We start from the raw sequence: 16,570 nt of genomic DNA, 5'->3' as shown, positions 1-16,570 counted from the left end.
TTCCACTTAAAATCCCAAAAATATTAATTCATACTTATTTCAAGTTCTTCTAGCATAAACTTAAAAAAAATTCTTAACAAAAGATTTTCATTAAAAACATCAAGAAAATCAATTGATAAAAATTATACCAATTGTTCGAAATGAATTTTATATTTTAAATTATTATAGACAAATGAAATTTTGTTCACTAAACCCAATTTTCCAATTGGAAAGGAGATATATATGCATGTATGTGTGTGTGTGTATATATATATATATAAACTTAAACTAAAAACTGTGTTAAGTTAAGCATCATATATCATAATATTGTCACTAAAGCTAAAATTCTCATGTAATGTGCAAAAATCAAATCTTTTAAATTATTCATAAACACAAAATGAATATATTTAATATTCATATATATTCAATAAATCACTAAGAAATATGTCAAAACCAATTTAAGGGCCTATAAAATTCAAAAAACTCAAAAAAGACATACTTATCATCAAAAACATAATAAATAAAATTTCACCACAAAAGCATAAATATATCTACACAAATTATAAACGATAATCAACAATGATTTAAGACAAACATAAGCATTATAAAAAAATCACTTACTAATCCATGTGACAACCATGTCAAGTAAAACTCTAATCATATTTATATAAGCACACATAACATGACTAATAGATGAGCCAATAATATATTTAAGTTGAGATAAATTAGCTAATCATGCATCAAATTAAAATCATAAATCAAGAAACAAGAACAAGCATATTTCAAAAATATTTTATCACAATCCAAAATCATAAACAATAAAAAAAATTGTGACATAACAATCAAGTACAAAACGTATTTCAAAATTTTCACAAGAAATAATTAATTTAGCATTTTTCAATAATCAAGCTCAATCCATTTATTAACAATGGCCATGTGCAGTCGATAATCAAATTCGACACCATTTTGGACAGGAAGACAAAATGTAGGCATTCCACTCACCTGTAGCATACACAATTGCACAACTAGCATAACGAAGATAAAGAATATTGATATTTTCCCAAAAGAATTACTCATCTCAATTACATTCCTCTAAATATTATCCTTTATATGTTTTATTGATTATTTAATTGATTATTATGACATATGTCAACTTAAGATGGTGGAAGTCTACCTTCAACTATTGTTTCTTTTCCTCTTCAATTTAAGTGGTGACCCTTCGACCCCAAGTGGAAGTAATGAGCAATGGTTCCATCAAACATGTTCAATCCATCTAACACAATATTAGATGCATGATTGTATTCGTCAAACATCAATCAAATACAAAGATGGATGACAAAATTAATTAATAACTTAATTTAACTAAAGAATAAAAAATTAACTGAAACTTATAGTAAAAGATTACTTACTCAAAGCAACAGAGCAAATACTTGAATAAAAATTTGCTACAGCTTAGAAAAGAATTTAACATTAATGACATGCAAAAGATAAAAACTTTCATTGTAAACAATATAGTAAGATTCCATTTGGTAGTTGTTTTTGCTACTAGCTTTTTGCTTCCAGATGCAAAAAGCACATTTGGGTAGAAAAGACAATAATACTTTAAAAGAATTAAAAATAAAAAATATAATCTCTTGTAGAATAAAATACTATGATTCCTCTTTTAATAGAACAATTATACTAAAAATTCTATTGCATTTAATCATATATATTTTAAAACAATTATGACTTTGCTTTCCCCCTTTTAGGTTTGTTCTTTAGAAACCTTTTAGGAAGCCAAAAACAACTAGAAAAAACATAGTAAGAGTAAGGACCAACAACAGCCTAAATTCTCACGGCCATATTTGCATCAAGTCTACTGGAAGAATGACAATACAGTCTAAGCAGGAAAAGAAGAAGAAAAAGAGTTTATATTTTCATTTTTGGTACGAAAAAGCTAGGAAAAATCGTTTGCACAAAAACTGTAACAGCTAATAAAGCCGAAGGGTGTGTTTCTAGAAATGATATTCTCCTACAAGTCCAATTATTACCTGTGCACAATATCCATAAGAACAAGCGGACCCAACTTGTGAGCCCTATCTATTAGTGACTTAAGATCATCAAAGGTTCCAAAATGGCTGCTTGGTGCAAAGAAGTTTGTCACATGATACCTGCAACATATTAAATGCAACTTGTTAAAAGTAGAAAAGGTTAGTTTCCATAACCAAAACTAAATTCTGAAGAATATTTCTGTTTACATCCAAAACATAACATTTTAGTACAAGTTAACAAACATAAACAGCAACAAATAAAGATGAGCTGATATTTTGATGGAGATAATACCCAAATCAAGCATAATATGAGTGCTCTTGAACAACCATGATTTGAATAGCATTATATCCAAGTCTTTTAATGCAGGGAAGCACATCATCTCTAAAGTTGGCATATGTGTTGATTATTGGCTCCTGAATCTCAGCGTTGATAATATTAAGAAAACTAGGAAATGGATTAACCATACCAAAGTGTACCACGGAAGATAAAGACTGAAGGAGTTTGTGGGACAAATTTTCTTTGAATGATAGTATGACGAAAACTAGAGATAAGTTTTGGTTTAATTGCAAATTTAGGCTTCTTAATGGGTTTTAGAAATGGGTAAAGAATCATAATGAAATGCAATCAAACCAACTTCTATGATATTGATTTGAAACTGTTATTTAAGATATTTCTATACACAAAATAGTTAACAGAGATCTCAGTCACTAGTTGTTTGGCATTTGCATTATCATTAACTAAAGTAACACTCATTATTTAGTATAATCCAAATGGAAGGACTTCCTTTAACCAAAGAACACAAAAAGTAGGCCGTATGCACTTATGTGGCTTTTTGTTAGCTTAATTTGACTGCCTATGGGATGCAGGAAAGTTTCATTTGAAAATTTACAAGCCTTTCCAGATAGCTATACTGTTTGATGCTCATAAAGATATTCAATGCAAGTCAAAATGTTTCTCTATCTTCCTTTCGTTTTTTTTTTTTTTTTTTTGGGGGGGGGGGGGGGGGGGGGAGAATGGGGAGGGAAGGTAAAATTGATAGTTTAAATACAGATACTAAGATAAATTTTCTTGTAAAATGTATTGTCTTATAAAACCTCCTGCTTCACTTTTCAATCTCAAAACCTTGCACAAACACTTCATAGGAAAGGTTGAAAGAAATAGCATAAAAAATATGATCACACACATGATAGCATTTAATGAAGCTTTTTATCAAACTTAAGGTTTCCTCTTTTAAGATTAAATAAATCAAGGAAATGTAATTCAACATAGAGACAGAAGAGTTGAGCAACAATTTGCTACATGCAAGGGAAAGGGAGATGCATACCATGCTACCCAATTCAACATGTGATTCATAGACTTAAGTGATTTTGGTCCTTTTGGCTGAGGGTGTTTGTATACATACTTTTCCTGTTATAGGATAAAAATCATTAGTCAGGATAAAGAGTACAAAAATTTGAGATAAGACACATATTACAGACTAAACTAAGTTGATTGTGCTGTGCAGTCATTAAACTTGAACAAGCGAAAACACAATTTAGAAACTGACTTCATATATGATAAAGAACCAATCAAAATTATTTTCTTAAAAACCTTTAAAGGCATTGATGTTAATATTAACGTTATAAAGGAAGATGTTCATCAAAACAACCTACTCTAAGAAGAAGAAGAAGAAATTCATTATTCGTTTATATATCAATTAATCATATTTGTGTGCAGGCATGCATGCATGCATGCTTTTGTTTATGTATCCTCACACACATGCAGTCATTTTAAAATTATCATAAACATTAGTTGGTATTTCTAATTTTCCCCAAGCTCCAAATATTTCAGCTGCTTATAGTTTGAAAAGAATAAGTTATCTAATCTTTCCAACAAAACCAAAAGATCAAACAGCCACTAATTATACCTCTTCTGGCAGATCATACTATATTCCGTTATATGTGATTTCACCTGGTACTTGAACAGAGAACTTGATCCAAGCAAGAATGGAGTCCTTAATCCCAGATGGAGTTTCCATATGAATCCACAATTATATGGTCAAAAAGTTAAAATGGACACATGGAAAAAGAGGTTTGGATGAATGATAATTGACACGATCATAACAGTCCAAAAAAAATTTTTTTTTTCCATCTTCACCTTTTCTTTCTTTCTCCCTTCCTTTTAGGATAGAAGCTAGTTGGATTTGAACTCAGCTACCTTGAATAATTTTGCTTGACTTAGAGACCGCCCCACTAAATACTTCAATGCCTTTATGTCATGAATTCTAGTAATTAATTATTGTGAACATTGTACTACAACAAATGATTTATTCAAACCATATACACATGCAACAGGATCGGTGCTAAAAAAAAGCATCATAGTTAAAAGGTTCCTGGTCCACAGATCATGATCAAAAGGTTAAATACCTTGTTGATCCACAAGGAAAGAGTTGCAAGTTTTAATAGTTTCTTTTTACTCTGACCTAGAAAGTGGAAAAAGAAAATAATAAACAAGTAGCATTTGAATGTAAGCACAATAAAAGTTTCAAGAGCCAAACTTATGTTCATCTACAGGTAATTTACCTTCACTTGAGAACCATGGGGAAATGGTGGTGAACCATAAGCATTATTAGCCAAAATATCTCCCAGACACCAAACTCATTATGTTAAAAAACAATTAATATTTGTAGAATTAAACACTAGATGTTATTTAAATATAGAAATAAACAATAGATCACTGCCAGTGTAAATCAACACAGATTTCTAAGCACTTAGAACATAGTCATCTTCCCTTTTATACTTGAGACTGCATGGCATTAAATATATGAATTAGCTGATACAATTAATTGTTACATAAGCAAGTTGACTTGTGCACTTAATTATAAAAACTTTGACAACATTTATCTTTTTAACTTTTCTATTTGGAGCTTTTAAGAATACCAACTGCACCAGATTATACACCCAATCTTTGGTCCATTAAGAAGAATATTCATGCTCACATAAATATAAAAAGATCCATGTTTACATTAAGATTTAACATTAAGCTAAGTGTTTTGACAAACCAAACTCAAATAACTTTTAACTTCTTTCGGCATGTGCATTTAGAGAAGATATAAGCATTGACTTATGAACAGCTAGTATTGCAAATACTACAGTTTCTTAAGGCATATATCTTAGAACACAGTCAAAGAGAAAAACAGGGAAGAATTGATTATTATGACAGATGACAATTTAAGATGGTGGAAGTATACCTTCAACTATTGTTTCTTTTCCTCTTCAATATTAATAGAACTTAAAGAATGTTATTTTTGCAAATAATATATGAAAATCTGCAACTAAATCACTCCAATATAAACATTTTATCAATGAAATGTTCCTTACTATGCTAATATTTCTAAAGGGTAAAACATAAATTACCTTTTATTGTGCTAGTAGCTCTTTAGGTGAATTATTTGCACAAAAGATGAAATATGTGAAAAGCAAGGATATTTTAAGATTTCTAGATATTCTTGTTTTTTCGCTTCAAGTGTTTTTGGTTGGCATCTTTAGTTGCTATGTTTCTATAACTCTTGGTCTACAATAAAAATTAGTTCAATTTACAACAAGCATTTTTAACAATTCTTTAGTTCATTCTACAATATCAAAACACTTAACTACTAGCAGGGTAATCTACTTATTCATGGCATATTGATTCAATTGATGCATGAAGAGAAGTGATGAAGCAGTAGAGAGTTAGAAAAACATGTACAATACACAAATGTTTAGTACGCTTACGCACACACAAGTACATGTGTGCATACTTTTTCAAAACCATTTCTACACTTAGCATACTCATGGATCACGTAAAAAAGTATTGAAACCCCAATCCATTTATGCAACCCAGTGAAACAAATGTTGCTATAGAAGAGATAGGGAACTTAAAGCGGACATCTTAATTCTGGAACAGATAAATGATTATAAGTCAAAGGATGCTCAATGTGACTCACTGAAGAGTTATAGAACATGCATCTTCACCAATGGTGACAACCTTAGGATATAGCCCATGAATCATATGATTAACCAGCATCAGATAGACAATAGCATCTACATCAATTGTATATCTGAAGTACTCATTGTAGTTTCCAGTAAATGCTACCCACAGCAAGTTCAAGAAAACAAAGGTTAAGCTGGGATAATACATTATAAAGATGCAATGACACTAAAAACCTTTAGTCCTCAAGAGAATTTAGTTAAAAAACAAACATAGAGAAATGATGCTTCACCACTTACAAGAACCAAATGTTACATCAGTTCTACTTCTCTATATAACATAAAATCAAAACTTTGATAATTAACATCTGAACATGCGAGTAACTTATTATATAACACTAAGCAAAATAGAAAATCTGCAAACTCACTCAGATATTACCTGCAACCCATGATGGGTGTACATCATTGAAGTCACAACATCAAATCTGAACCTAGCAAACTTGTATTCTTCCAGCCACCACCTTGCATTTGAAAGAAGAAACCTTTGTACCTAAAGCAACAAGTACAAATTAATATTTACACACAATAGGATGGAAGCCAAAATCTTTCAACAAGCTATTGTTTAAGATAAGTTTCAGTAGAAGTACATACTTCCCAGCTTCCATAATTAAAAAGGCGAGAATCCCACATCCAGCGGTGACCCTTTGACCCTGAGTGGAAGTAATGAGCATCGGTTCCATCAAACATGTTCAATCCATCTAACATATTATTAGATGCATGGCTGTATCCGTCAAACATCAGTCAGATACAAAGGTGGATGACAAAATTAATTAATAACTTAATTTAACTAAAGAATAAAAATTAACTGAAACTTTATAGCAAAAGATTACTTACTCAAAGCAACAAAGCAAATACTTGAATAAAAATTTGCTATAGCTTAGAAAGGAATTTAACATTAGCAACATGCAAAAGATAAAAACTTTCATTGTAAACAATACAGTAAGATTCCATTTGGTAGTTGTTTTTGCTACTAGCTTTTTGTTTCTAGAAGCAGAAAGTACATTTGGGTAGAAAAGACAATAACACTTTAAACGAATTAAAAATAAAAAATATAATCTCTTGTAGAACAAAATACTATGATTCCTCTTTTAATAGAATAATTATAGTACAAATTCTATTGCATTTAATCATATATATTTTCAAACAACTATGACTTTGCTTTCTCCTTTTTAGGTTTGTTCTTTAGAAACCTTTTAGGAAGCCAAAAGCAACCAGAAAAAACATACTAAGAGTAAGGACCCATAACAGCCTAAATTCTCATGGCCATATTTGCATCAAATCTACTGGAAGAATGACCATACAGTCTAAACAAGAAAAGAAGAAGAAAAAGAGTTTATATTTTCATTTTTGGTACGAAAAAGCTGGGAAAAACCGTTTGCACAAAAACTGTAACAACAAATAAAGCTGAAGGATGTGTTTCTAGAAATGATATTCTCTTGCAAGTCTAATTATTACCTGTGCACAATATCCATAAGAACAAGTAGACCCATCTTATGAGCCCTATCTATCAGTGACTTAAGATCATCAGAGGTTCCAAAATGGCTGCTTGGTGCAAAGAAGTTTGTCAAATGATACCTGTAACATATTAAATGCAACTTGTTAAACCAAAACTAAATTCTGAAGAAATATTTCTGTTTACATCCAAAACATAACATTTTAGTACAAGTTAACAAACATAAACAGCAACAAATAAAGATGAGCTGATATTTTGATGGAGATAATACCCAAATCTAACATAATATGAGTGCTCTTGAACAGCCATGATTTGAACAGCATTATATCCAAGTCTTTTAATGAGGGGAAGCACATCATCTCTAAAGTTGGCGTATGTGTTAATTCTAGGCTCCTGAATCTCAGAGTTGATAATATTAAGAAAACTAGGAAATGGATTAACCATACCAAAGTGTACCATGAAGATAATGACTGAAAGTGTTTGTGGGACAAATTTTCTTTGAATGACAATATGAAGAAAAATAGAGATAAATTTCGGTTTAATTGCAAATTTAGGCTTCTTAATGGGTTTTAGAAATGGGTGAAGAATCATAGTAAAATGCAATCAAACCAACTTCTATGTTATTGATTTGAAACTGCTATTTAAGATATTTCTATACACAAAGCAGTTAATAGAGATCCAAGTCACTAGCTGTTTGGCATTTGCACTATCATTAACTAAAGTAATACTCATTATTTAGTATAATCCAAATGGAAGGACTTCCTTTAACCAAAGAACACGAAAAGTAGGCCATATACACCTACATGGCTTTTGCTAGCTTAAAGTCAAAATATCTTTTTATCTTACTTTTTTTTTTTTTTGGGGGGGGGGGTAAATTGATAGTTTAAATACAAATACTAAGATAAGTTTTACTATAAAATGTATTGTCTTATAAAACCTCCTGCTTTACTTTTCAATCTCAAAACCTTGCAAGAACACTTCATAGGAAGGGTTGAAAGAAATAGCATAAAAAACATGATCCCACACATGATAGCATTTAATGAAGCTTTTTATCAAACTTAAGGTTTTCTCTTTTAAGATTAAATAAATCAAGGAAATACAATTCAGTGCAGAGACAGAAGAGTTGAATAACAATTTGCTAAATGCAAGGGAAAGGAAGATGCATACCATGCTACTCACTCCAACATGTGATTCATAGACTTAAGTGATTTTGGTCTTTTTAGCTAGCGGTGTTTGAATACATACTTTTCCTATTACAATATAAAAATTATTAGTCAGGTTAAAGAGTACAAAAATTTGAGATAAGACACATATTACAGACTAAACTAAGTTGACTGTGCTGTGCAGTGATTAAACTTGAACAAGCGAGAACACAATTTAGAAACTGACTTCACATATGAAAAAGAACCAATCAAAATTGTTTTCTTAAAAACCTTTAAGGGCATTGATCTTAATATTAACGTTATAAAGGAAGACGTTCATCAAAACAACCTACTCTAAGATGAATAAGAAATTCATTATTTGTTTATATAATTAATTAATCATATTTGTGTGTAGGCATGCATGCATGCTTTTGTCTATGTATCTTCACACACATGCAGTGATTTTAAAATTATCATAAACATTAGTTGGTATTTTTTATTTTTCCCAAGCTCCAAATATTTCAACTGCTTATAGTTTGAAAAGAATAAGTTATCTAATCTTTTCAACAAAACCAAAAGAGCAAATAGCCACCAACTATACCTCTTTTGGCGGATCATAGTATATTCCGTTGTATGGGATTCCAACTGTTGATTGAACAGAGAACATGATCCAAGCAGTAATGGAGTCCTTAATCCCAAATGAGTTTCCATACGAATCTACAATTATATGGTCAAAAACTTAAAATGTACACATGGAAAAAGAGGTTTGGATAAATGATAATTGACATGATCATAACAATCCACCAGAAAAATGGTTTTTTCTTTTCATCTTCATCTTTTCTTTCTTTCTCCCTTCCTTTTAGGACGGGAGTTAGTTGGATTTGAACTTAGCTACCTTGAATAATTTTGCTTGACTTGGAGACCACCCCACTAAATACTTCAATGCCTTTATGTCATGAATTCTAGTAATTAATTATTTTGAAGGTTGTAGTACAACCAATGATTTAGTCAAACCATATACACATGCAATAGGATTAGTGTTAAAAAAACCCTTATACTTAAAAGTTTCATGGTCCACAGATCACGATCAAAAGGCTAAATACCTTGTTGATCTACAAGGAAAGAGTTGCAAGTTTTTATAGCTTCTTTTTACCCTGACTTAAAAAGTGGAAAAAGGAAATAATAAACAAGTAGCATTTGAATGTAAGCACAATAAGTTTCAAGCGCCAAACTTATGTTCATCTACAGGTAATTTACCTTCACTTGAGAACCATGGGAAATTGGTGGTGAACCGTCAGCATTATTAGGCCAAAAGATCTCCCAGACACCAAACTCATTATGTTAAAAAACAATTAATATTTGTAGAATTAAACACTAAATGTTATTTAAATATAGAAATAGACAATAGATCACTACCAATGTAAACCAACACAGCTTTCTAAGCACTTAGAACACAGTCACCTTCCCTTTTATACTTGAGACTTCATGGCATTAAATAAATGAATTAGCTCATACAATTAATTGTTACATAAGCAAGGTGGCTTTTGCACTTAATTATAAAAACTTTGACAACGTTTATCTTCTTAACTTTTCTATTTGGAGTTTTAAAGAACATCAACTGCATCAGACTATACACCTAATCTTTGGTCCATTAAGAAGAATATTCATGCCCACATACATATAAAAAGATCCATGTTTACATTCAGATTTAACATTAAGCTAAGTGTTTTGACAAACCAAACTTAAATAACTTTTAACTTCTTTCAGCATGTGCATTTAGAGAAGATATAAGCATTGACTTGTGAACAGCTGGTATTCCAAATACTACAGTTTCTTAAGGCATACTTCTTAGAGCACATGGGTCAAAGTAAAAAAGAAAAGCAGTGGAGAATTGATTATTATGACAGATGACATTTTAAGATGGTGGAAGTCTACCTTCAACTATTGTTTCTTTTCCTCTTCAATATTAATAAAACTTAAAGAATGTTATTTTTGCAAATAATATATGAAAATCTGCAACTAAATCACTCCAATATAAACATTTTATCAATTAAATGTTCCTTACCATGCTAATATTTCTAACGGGTAAAACATAAATTACCTTTTATTGTGCTAGTAGCTCTTTAGGTGAATTATTTGCACAAAAGATGAAATATGTGAAAAGCAAGGATATTTTAAGATTTCTAGAGATGCTTGTTTGTTCCCTTCAAGTGTTTTTGGTTGGCATCTTTAGTTGCTATGTTTCCATAACTCTTGGTCTAAAATAAAAATTAGTTCAATTTACAACAAGCATTTTTAACAATTCTTTAGTTCATTCTACAATATCAAAACACTTAACTACTAGCAGGGTTAACCTACTTATTCATGGCATATGGATTCAATTGATGTATGAAGAGAAGTGATGAAGCAACAGAGAATTAGAAAAACATGTACGATACACAAATGTTTGGTAGGCTTCGCACATAAAAGTATGTGTACAAACTTTTTCAAAACCATTTCTACATTTAGCATCCTCATGGATCACATAAAAAAGTATTGAAACCCAGTTCAACAAATATTGCTGTAGAAGAGACAGGGGACTTAAAGCAGACATCATAATTCTGGAACAGATAAACGATTATAATAGAAGTATGCTCAATGTGACTCAAAAAGGAGTTATAGAACATACATCTTCACCAATGGTGTAGCCTCAGGATATAGCCCATGAATCATATGATTAACCAGCATCAGATAGACAACAACATCTACATAAGTTGCATTTTTGAAGTATTCATTGTAGTTTCTAGTAAATGCTACCTACAACAAGTTCAAGAAAACAAAGGTTAAGCCGGGATAATGCATTATAAAGATGCAATAACACTAAAAACCTTTAGTCCTCAAGAGAATTTAGTTAAGAAACAAACATAGAGAAATGATGCTTCACCACTTACAAGAACCAAATGTTACGTCAATTCTACTTCTCTATACAACTTAAATTCAAAACTTTGATAATTAACATCTAAACATGCGAGTAGCTTATTATATAACACCAAGCAGAATAGAAAATCCGCAAACTCACTCAGATATTAACTGCAACCCATGATAGGTGTACATCATTGAAGTCACAACATCAAATCTGAATCCATCAAACCTGTATTCTTCCAGCCACCATCTTGCATTTGAAAGATGAAACCTTTGTACCTAAAGCAACAAGTAAAAATTAATATTTACACACAATAGGATGGAAGGAAGCCAAAATCTTTCAACAAGCTATTGTTTAAGGGAAGTTTCAATAGAAATACATACTTCCTAGCTTCCACAATTAAAAAGGCGAGAATCCCACATCCAGTAATGACCCTTTGACCCCAAGTGGAAGTAATGAGCAATGGTTCCATCAAACATGTTCAATCCATCTAACACATTATTAGATGCATGGTTGTATTTGTCAAACATCAATCAGATACAAAGACGGATGACAAAATTAATTAATAACCTAATTTAACTAAAGAATAAAAATTAACTGAAACTTATAGCAAAAGATTACTTACTCAAAGCAACAGAACAAATACTTGAATAAAAATTTGCTACAGTTTAGAAAAGAATTTAACATTAACTACATGCAAAAGATAAAAACTTTCATTGTAAACAATACAATAAGATTCCATTCGATAGTTGTTTTTGCTACTAGCTTTTTGTTTTCAGAAGCAAAAAGTATATTTGGGTAGAAAAGACAATAATACTTTAAAAGAATTAAAAATAAAAAATATTATCTCTTGTAGAACAAAATAATATGATTCCTCTTTTAATAGAACAATTATACTACAAATTCTATTGCATTTAATTATATATATTTTCAAACAATTATGACTTTGCTTTCTCCCTTTTAGGTTTGTTCTTTAGAAACCTTTTAGGAAGCCAAAAACAACTAGAAAAAACATAATAAGAGTAAGGACCAATAACAGCCTAAATTCTCATGGCCATATTTGCATCAAGTCTACTGGAAGAATGACCATACAGTCTAAGCAGGAAAAGAAGAAGAAAAAGAGTTTATATTTTCATTTTTGGTACAAAAAAGCTGGGAAAAACCGTTTGCACAAAAACTGTAACAGCTAATAAAGCTGAAGGGTGCGATTCTAGAAATGATATACTCCTGCAAGTCCAATTATTACCTGTGCACAATATCCATAAGAACAAGTAGACCCAACTCGTGAGCCCTATCTATCAGTGACTTACGATCATCAAGGGTTCCAAAATGGCTGCTTGGTGCAAAGAAGTTTGTCACATGATACCTACAACATATTAAATGCAACTTGTTAAAAGTAGAAGAGGTTACTTTCCATAACCAAAACTAAATCCTGAAGAAATATTTCTGTTTACATCCAAAACATAACATTTTAATACAAGTTAACAAACATAAACAGCAACAAATAAAGATGAGTAGATATTTTGATGGAGATAATACCCAAATCTAGCATAATACAAGTGCTCTTGAATAGCCATGATTTGAACAACATTATATCCAAGTCTTTTAATATGGGGAAGCACATCATCTCCGAAGTTGGCATATGTGCTAATTATTGGCTCCTGCATCTTAGAGTTGATAATATTAAGAAAACTAGGAAATGGATTAACCATATCAAAATGTAGCATGGAAGATAAAGACTGAAGGTGTTTGTGGGACAAATTTTCTCTGAATGACAGTATAATGAAAACTAGAGATAAATTTTGGTTTAATTGCAAATTTAGGCTTCTTAATGGGTTTTAGAAATGGGTGAAGAATCATAATAAACTGCAATCAAACCAACTTTCATGTTATTGATTTGAAACTGCTATTTAAGATATTTCTATACATAAAGCAGTTAACAGAGATCCAAGTCACTAGCTATTTGGCATTTGCATTATCATTAACTAAAGTAATACTCATTATTTAATAATACTAGAGAAATGTTTTTTTTTTTTTCATCTTCATCTTTTCTTTCTTTCTCCCTTCTTTTTATGGAAAGAGTTAGTTGGATTTGAACTCAGCCACCTTGAATAATTTTGCTTGATTCAGAGACCACCCCATTAAATACTTCAATGCCTTTATGTCATGAATTCTAGTAATTAATTATTGTGAAGGTTGTAGTACAAACCAATAATTTATTCAAACCATATACACATGCAATAGGATCAGCATAAAAAAAAAAAGCATCATCTTAAAGGTTCCTGGTCCACAGGTCATGATCAAAAGGTTAAATGCATTGTTGATCTACAAGGAAAGAGTTGCAAGTTATCATAGTTTCTTTTTATTCTGACTTAAAAAGTGGAAAAAGGAAATAATAAACAAGTAGCATTTGAATGTAAGCACAATAACTTTCAAGAGCCAAACTTATATTCATCTATAGGTAATTTACCTTCACTTGAGAACCATGGGGAATTGGTGGTGAACCATCAGCATTATTAGGCCAAAAGATCTCCCAGACACCAAACTCATTCTGTTAAAAAATAATTAATATTTATAGTGTTAAACACTAGATGTTATTTAAATATAGAAATAGACAATAGATCACTACCAATGTAAATCAACACACATGTTTACATTCAGATTCAACATTAAGCTAAGTGTTTTGACAAACCAAACTTACATAACTTTTAACTTCTTTCAGCATGTGCATTTAGAGAAGATATAAGCTTTTACTTATGAACGGTTGGTATTGCAAATACTACAGTTTCTTAAGGCATACATCGTAGAGCACATTGGTCAGAGTCAGAGAAAAGCAAGGGAGACAATAGCTCATTAAAAGCAACACAAATGATGTGTAGTTCATCAATAGATATAAAATTGCAAGAAAGATGCCTCAAAAACAAAGTGCAGAGTTACTGATATTTTGATAGCACCAACTCCATCTTGTGACTGCATTATTTATGTAATGTATAGAAGGAGAAGATTCAGAAAGCAATCAAAGAAAATCACTTGTAGGTGCACCTACTAAAGTATTGCTCAATTATTATGAACTTCACTTAATGTCAAGTAACCCATCAATGGCAGGTCAGTTCTTACAGACATGGAAAATATCAATTCAATGCACACGTGGCATTTATTCTTGCATAAGAAAGTATAACATACCCGGCTCATAATATCTGCATTAGGGTTCCAATTGTTAAAATTTCCAATCAGTGCTACTGATTGAAAAAGAAAATGCAATAAACTAATCACAAAAATTGAAGAGAAAACAAAACATCTAGAAGTTAATAAGACTTTTTTGATTGCATAAAAGTTAGTAAGATTAATGGTTAAAATCTCAAAATGTTAAAATAATGCATAAAAAACCCTAGCTCCTAGTGCCCACTCCCTGTAAGTTATTCTTGTCTCACTGAAAACCAGATGAGATTATATAAAAAAAGAGCAATATAAACTTATCATAAAACAACTTCTAAGACTAAAAAAAAAAAAAACATGAATGGAGAATAACATTTTTACTAAAAATTAAAGTTAACAAGATAGCTATTAAGCAATGTAATACAAAGAAATGATAAAGGGAACAAGGAGAAGACGTTCACAAATAAATAAATAAATAAATAAAATAAACATATAAAAGTGAAATAATAGAGAAAGGACTAATTCTAAGGGCTTTAATAAAATTATCAATTTTTTTCTTGCAACAAAGAACCAAATATTTGCTCCACACTTTATTGAGCATCAAGGAACTGATTTCTTTCTTAGATTGATCTGCCTAAATTTTAAACATATAAAATAAAAGATCTGGAAAATCATTTACACTATTTCCACACAAATCAATCACAAGAATATTTCAACACTAATTTTATTTAATTGAAAATTACTCATTTGAACTGGAAAGAGTCATAAATCAAAACAAATTACATTTAGCATAAAAAGTAACAACATGCAACCATGGGAGCTACAATTAATATGGAACATTACAGTTATGAAAAATAAGCCCATGCTAACAATTAGATATTTGAAAAAATGATAACCTGCATGTGAAGCCAAGCTTCTCATAGCCAAAAGAAAATACCTCCAAATCATTTTCATACTTGTCAATTTCCTCTAATATTTTCTTGTATTGTGCATATTTGTAATTAGATAAAATATACAAGGTGATAAAAATGTCTGCGGCACGTACCTTATCTACAACATCGTTAGACAATTCCATATTCATTGATCACTTTGCTAAATACAAACATTGTAAGAGGGTCAGGTCAGGAGCATCAAACCTGAGTTTCCCGTTTTTTGTATCAAATGCAACTTCTTCTCTCCAAAAAAGACACACCCGGCCACTCTCCCCTAACCCAGATCCCGGCGCCGTTCACCGCCACCGTTCGGCGTCAGTTGACTCCAAAATTTCAGCCGTGGACTCCTCTCTTCCTTCTTGTCTCAGATTCAGCCTCTGTTTTTCGCAAATCATCTCATAATAGCTTGGATCTGAAACTTTAACCCGAAATTTTAAACCGTCGTTCACCCTCTTCTCGCCGTCCGGTCGTCCTGAAACCAAAGTATGTTGTTTCTCCCCTTCCATCCTTCCTTTCTACCAGTTCAGATCATCCAAAAGTCTCCTCGCCCGCGCTGACCTCCATACACCGCCGTCGCTCCCACCACCCAAAAAAATAGCTCCTTTCTCTCCTTTCCCAAAATCTTAAAAATACTCTCCCAAATCACTCATAAAAACAAAAAAAAAATCCCATGACCGAAAGCCCTTTTTATCCTCAACGGGCCCTTTTCTGTTTCTATTTTTTTTTTTTCCGATGGATTCCTCAATAGAGGACTGTGGTTGTTTTTTCAAGTGCCTTTCAAAAGTTTTTTCAGGAAAGATTGGCCTCCTCTTTTGCCTCAATTTTTCGCCAGATCCAGTTCAAATCCCCATTTTTTTTTTAGATTTGAGAAGCCCTTTTAATTCAAAATTTCGACTTTATGAGATGTGAGAAAGACTTTACAATTTTTGTGCTGACAAGTTAGACAACAGTACAGTGGGCAATCGACT

General features: G+C 31.2%; 1 protein-coding gene across 16 annotated transcripts; it reads right to left on the bottom strand.

Annotated features, from left to right (window-relative positions):
* Positions 1 to 759: 759 nt before the first annotated feature.
* Positions 760 to 16,570, bottom strand: LOC111309363 (1,4-alpha-glucan-branching enzyme 1, chloroplastic/amyloplastic-like). 16 transcript variants are annotated; one of them, XM_089749861.1, is made up of 13 exons: positions 15,716 to 16,570; positions 14,698 to 14,779; positions 13,985 to 14,065; positions 12,761 to 12,880; positions 11,743 to 11,792; positions 11,281 to 11,408; positions 7,473 to 7,592; positions 6,609 to 6,738; positions 6,397 to 6,507; positions 3,335 to 3,417; positions 2,010 to 2,129; positions 1,154 to 1,252; positions 760 to 981 (listed from the first exon to the last, which is right to left on the bottom strand). In XM_089749861.1, exons 5-12 carry the CDS (start codon positions 11,761 to 11,763, stop codon positions 1,234 to 1,236), a joined length of 732 nt encoding a protein of 243 aa, XP_089605987.1. In that variant the 5' UTR covers positions 11,764 to 11,792; positions 12,761 to 12,880; positions 13,985 to 14,065; positions 14,698 to 14,779; positions 15,716 to 16,570; the 3' UTR covers positions 760 to 981; positions 1,154 to 1,233. The 16 variants fall into 16 exon arrangements, with proteins under 16 accessions (XP_089605987.1, XP_089605985.1, XP_089605986.1 ...); XM_089749859.1 differs by lacking the exon at positions 14,698 to 14,779; XM_089749860.1 differs by lacking the exon at positions 14,698 to 14,779 and having other exon boundaries at positions 15,807 to 16,570.

The sequence above is a fragment of the Durio zibethinus genome, chromosome 21 (assembly GCF_047325235.1).
Source record: "Durio zibethinus cultivar Kanyao isolate XHJ-2024 chromosome 21, ASM4732523v1, whole genome shotgun sequence".
NCBI lineage: Eukaryota > Viridiplantae > Streptophyta > Magnoliopsida > Malvales > Malvaceae > Durio > Durio zibethinus.
Note: the sequence above shows the minus strand (reverse complement) of the source record. Positions and strands in the feature narration are given on the sequence as shown.

Coding starts and splice junctions, on each gene's coding strand:
- LOC111309363 (XM_089749856.1), bottom strand. CDS start 7,929: ATGGTACACTTTGGTATGGTTAATCCATTTCCTAGTTTTCTTAATATT. Junction 7,593..7,741: donor TCATATTATGTTAGATTTGG/GTATTATCTCCA, acceptor AATATGTTACAG/GTATCATTTGACAAACTTCT. Junction 2,130..3,334: donor ATGTTGAATTGGGTAGCATG/GTATGCATCTCC, acceptor AATATGTTGCAG/GTATCATGTGACAAACTTCT.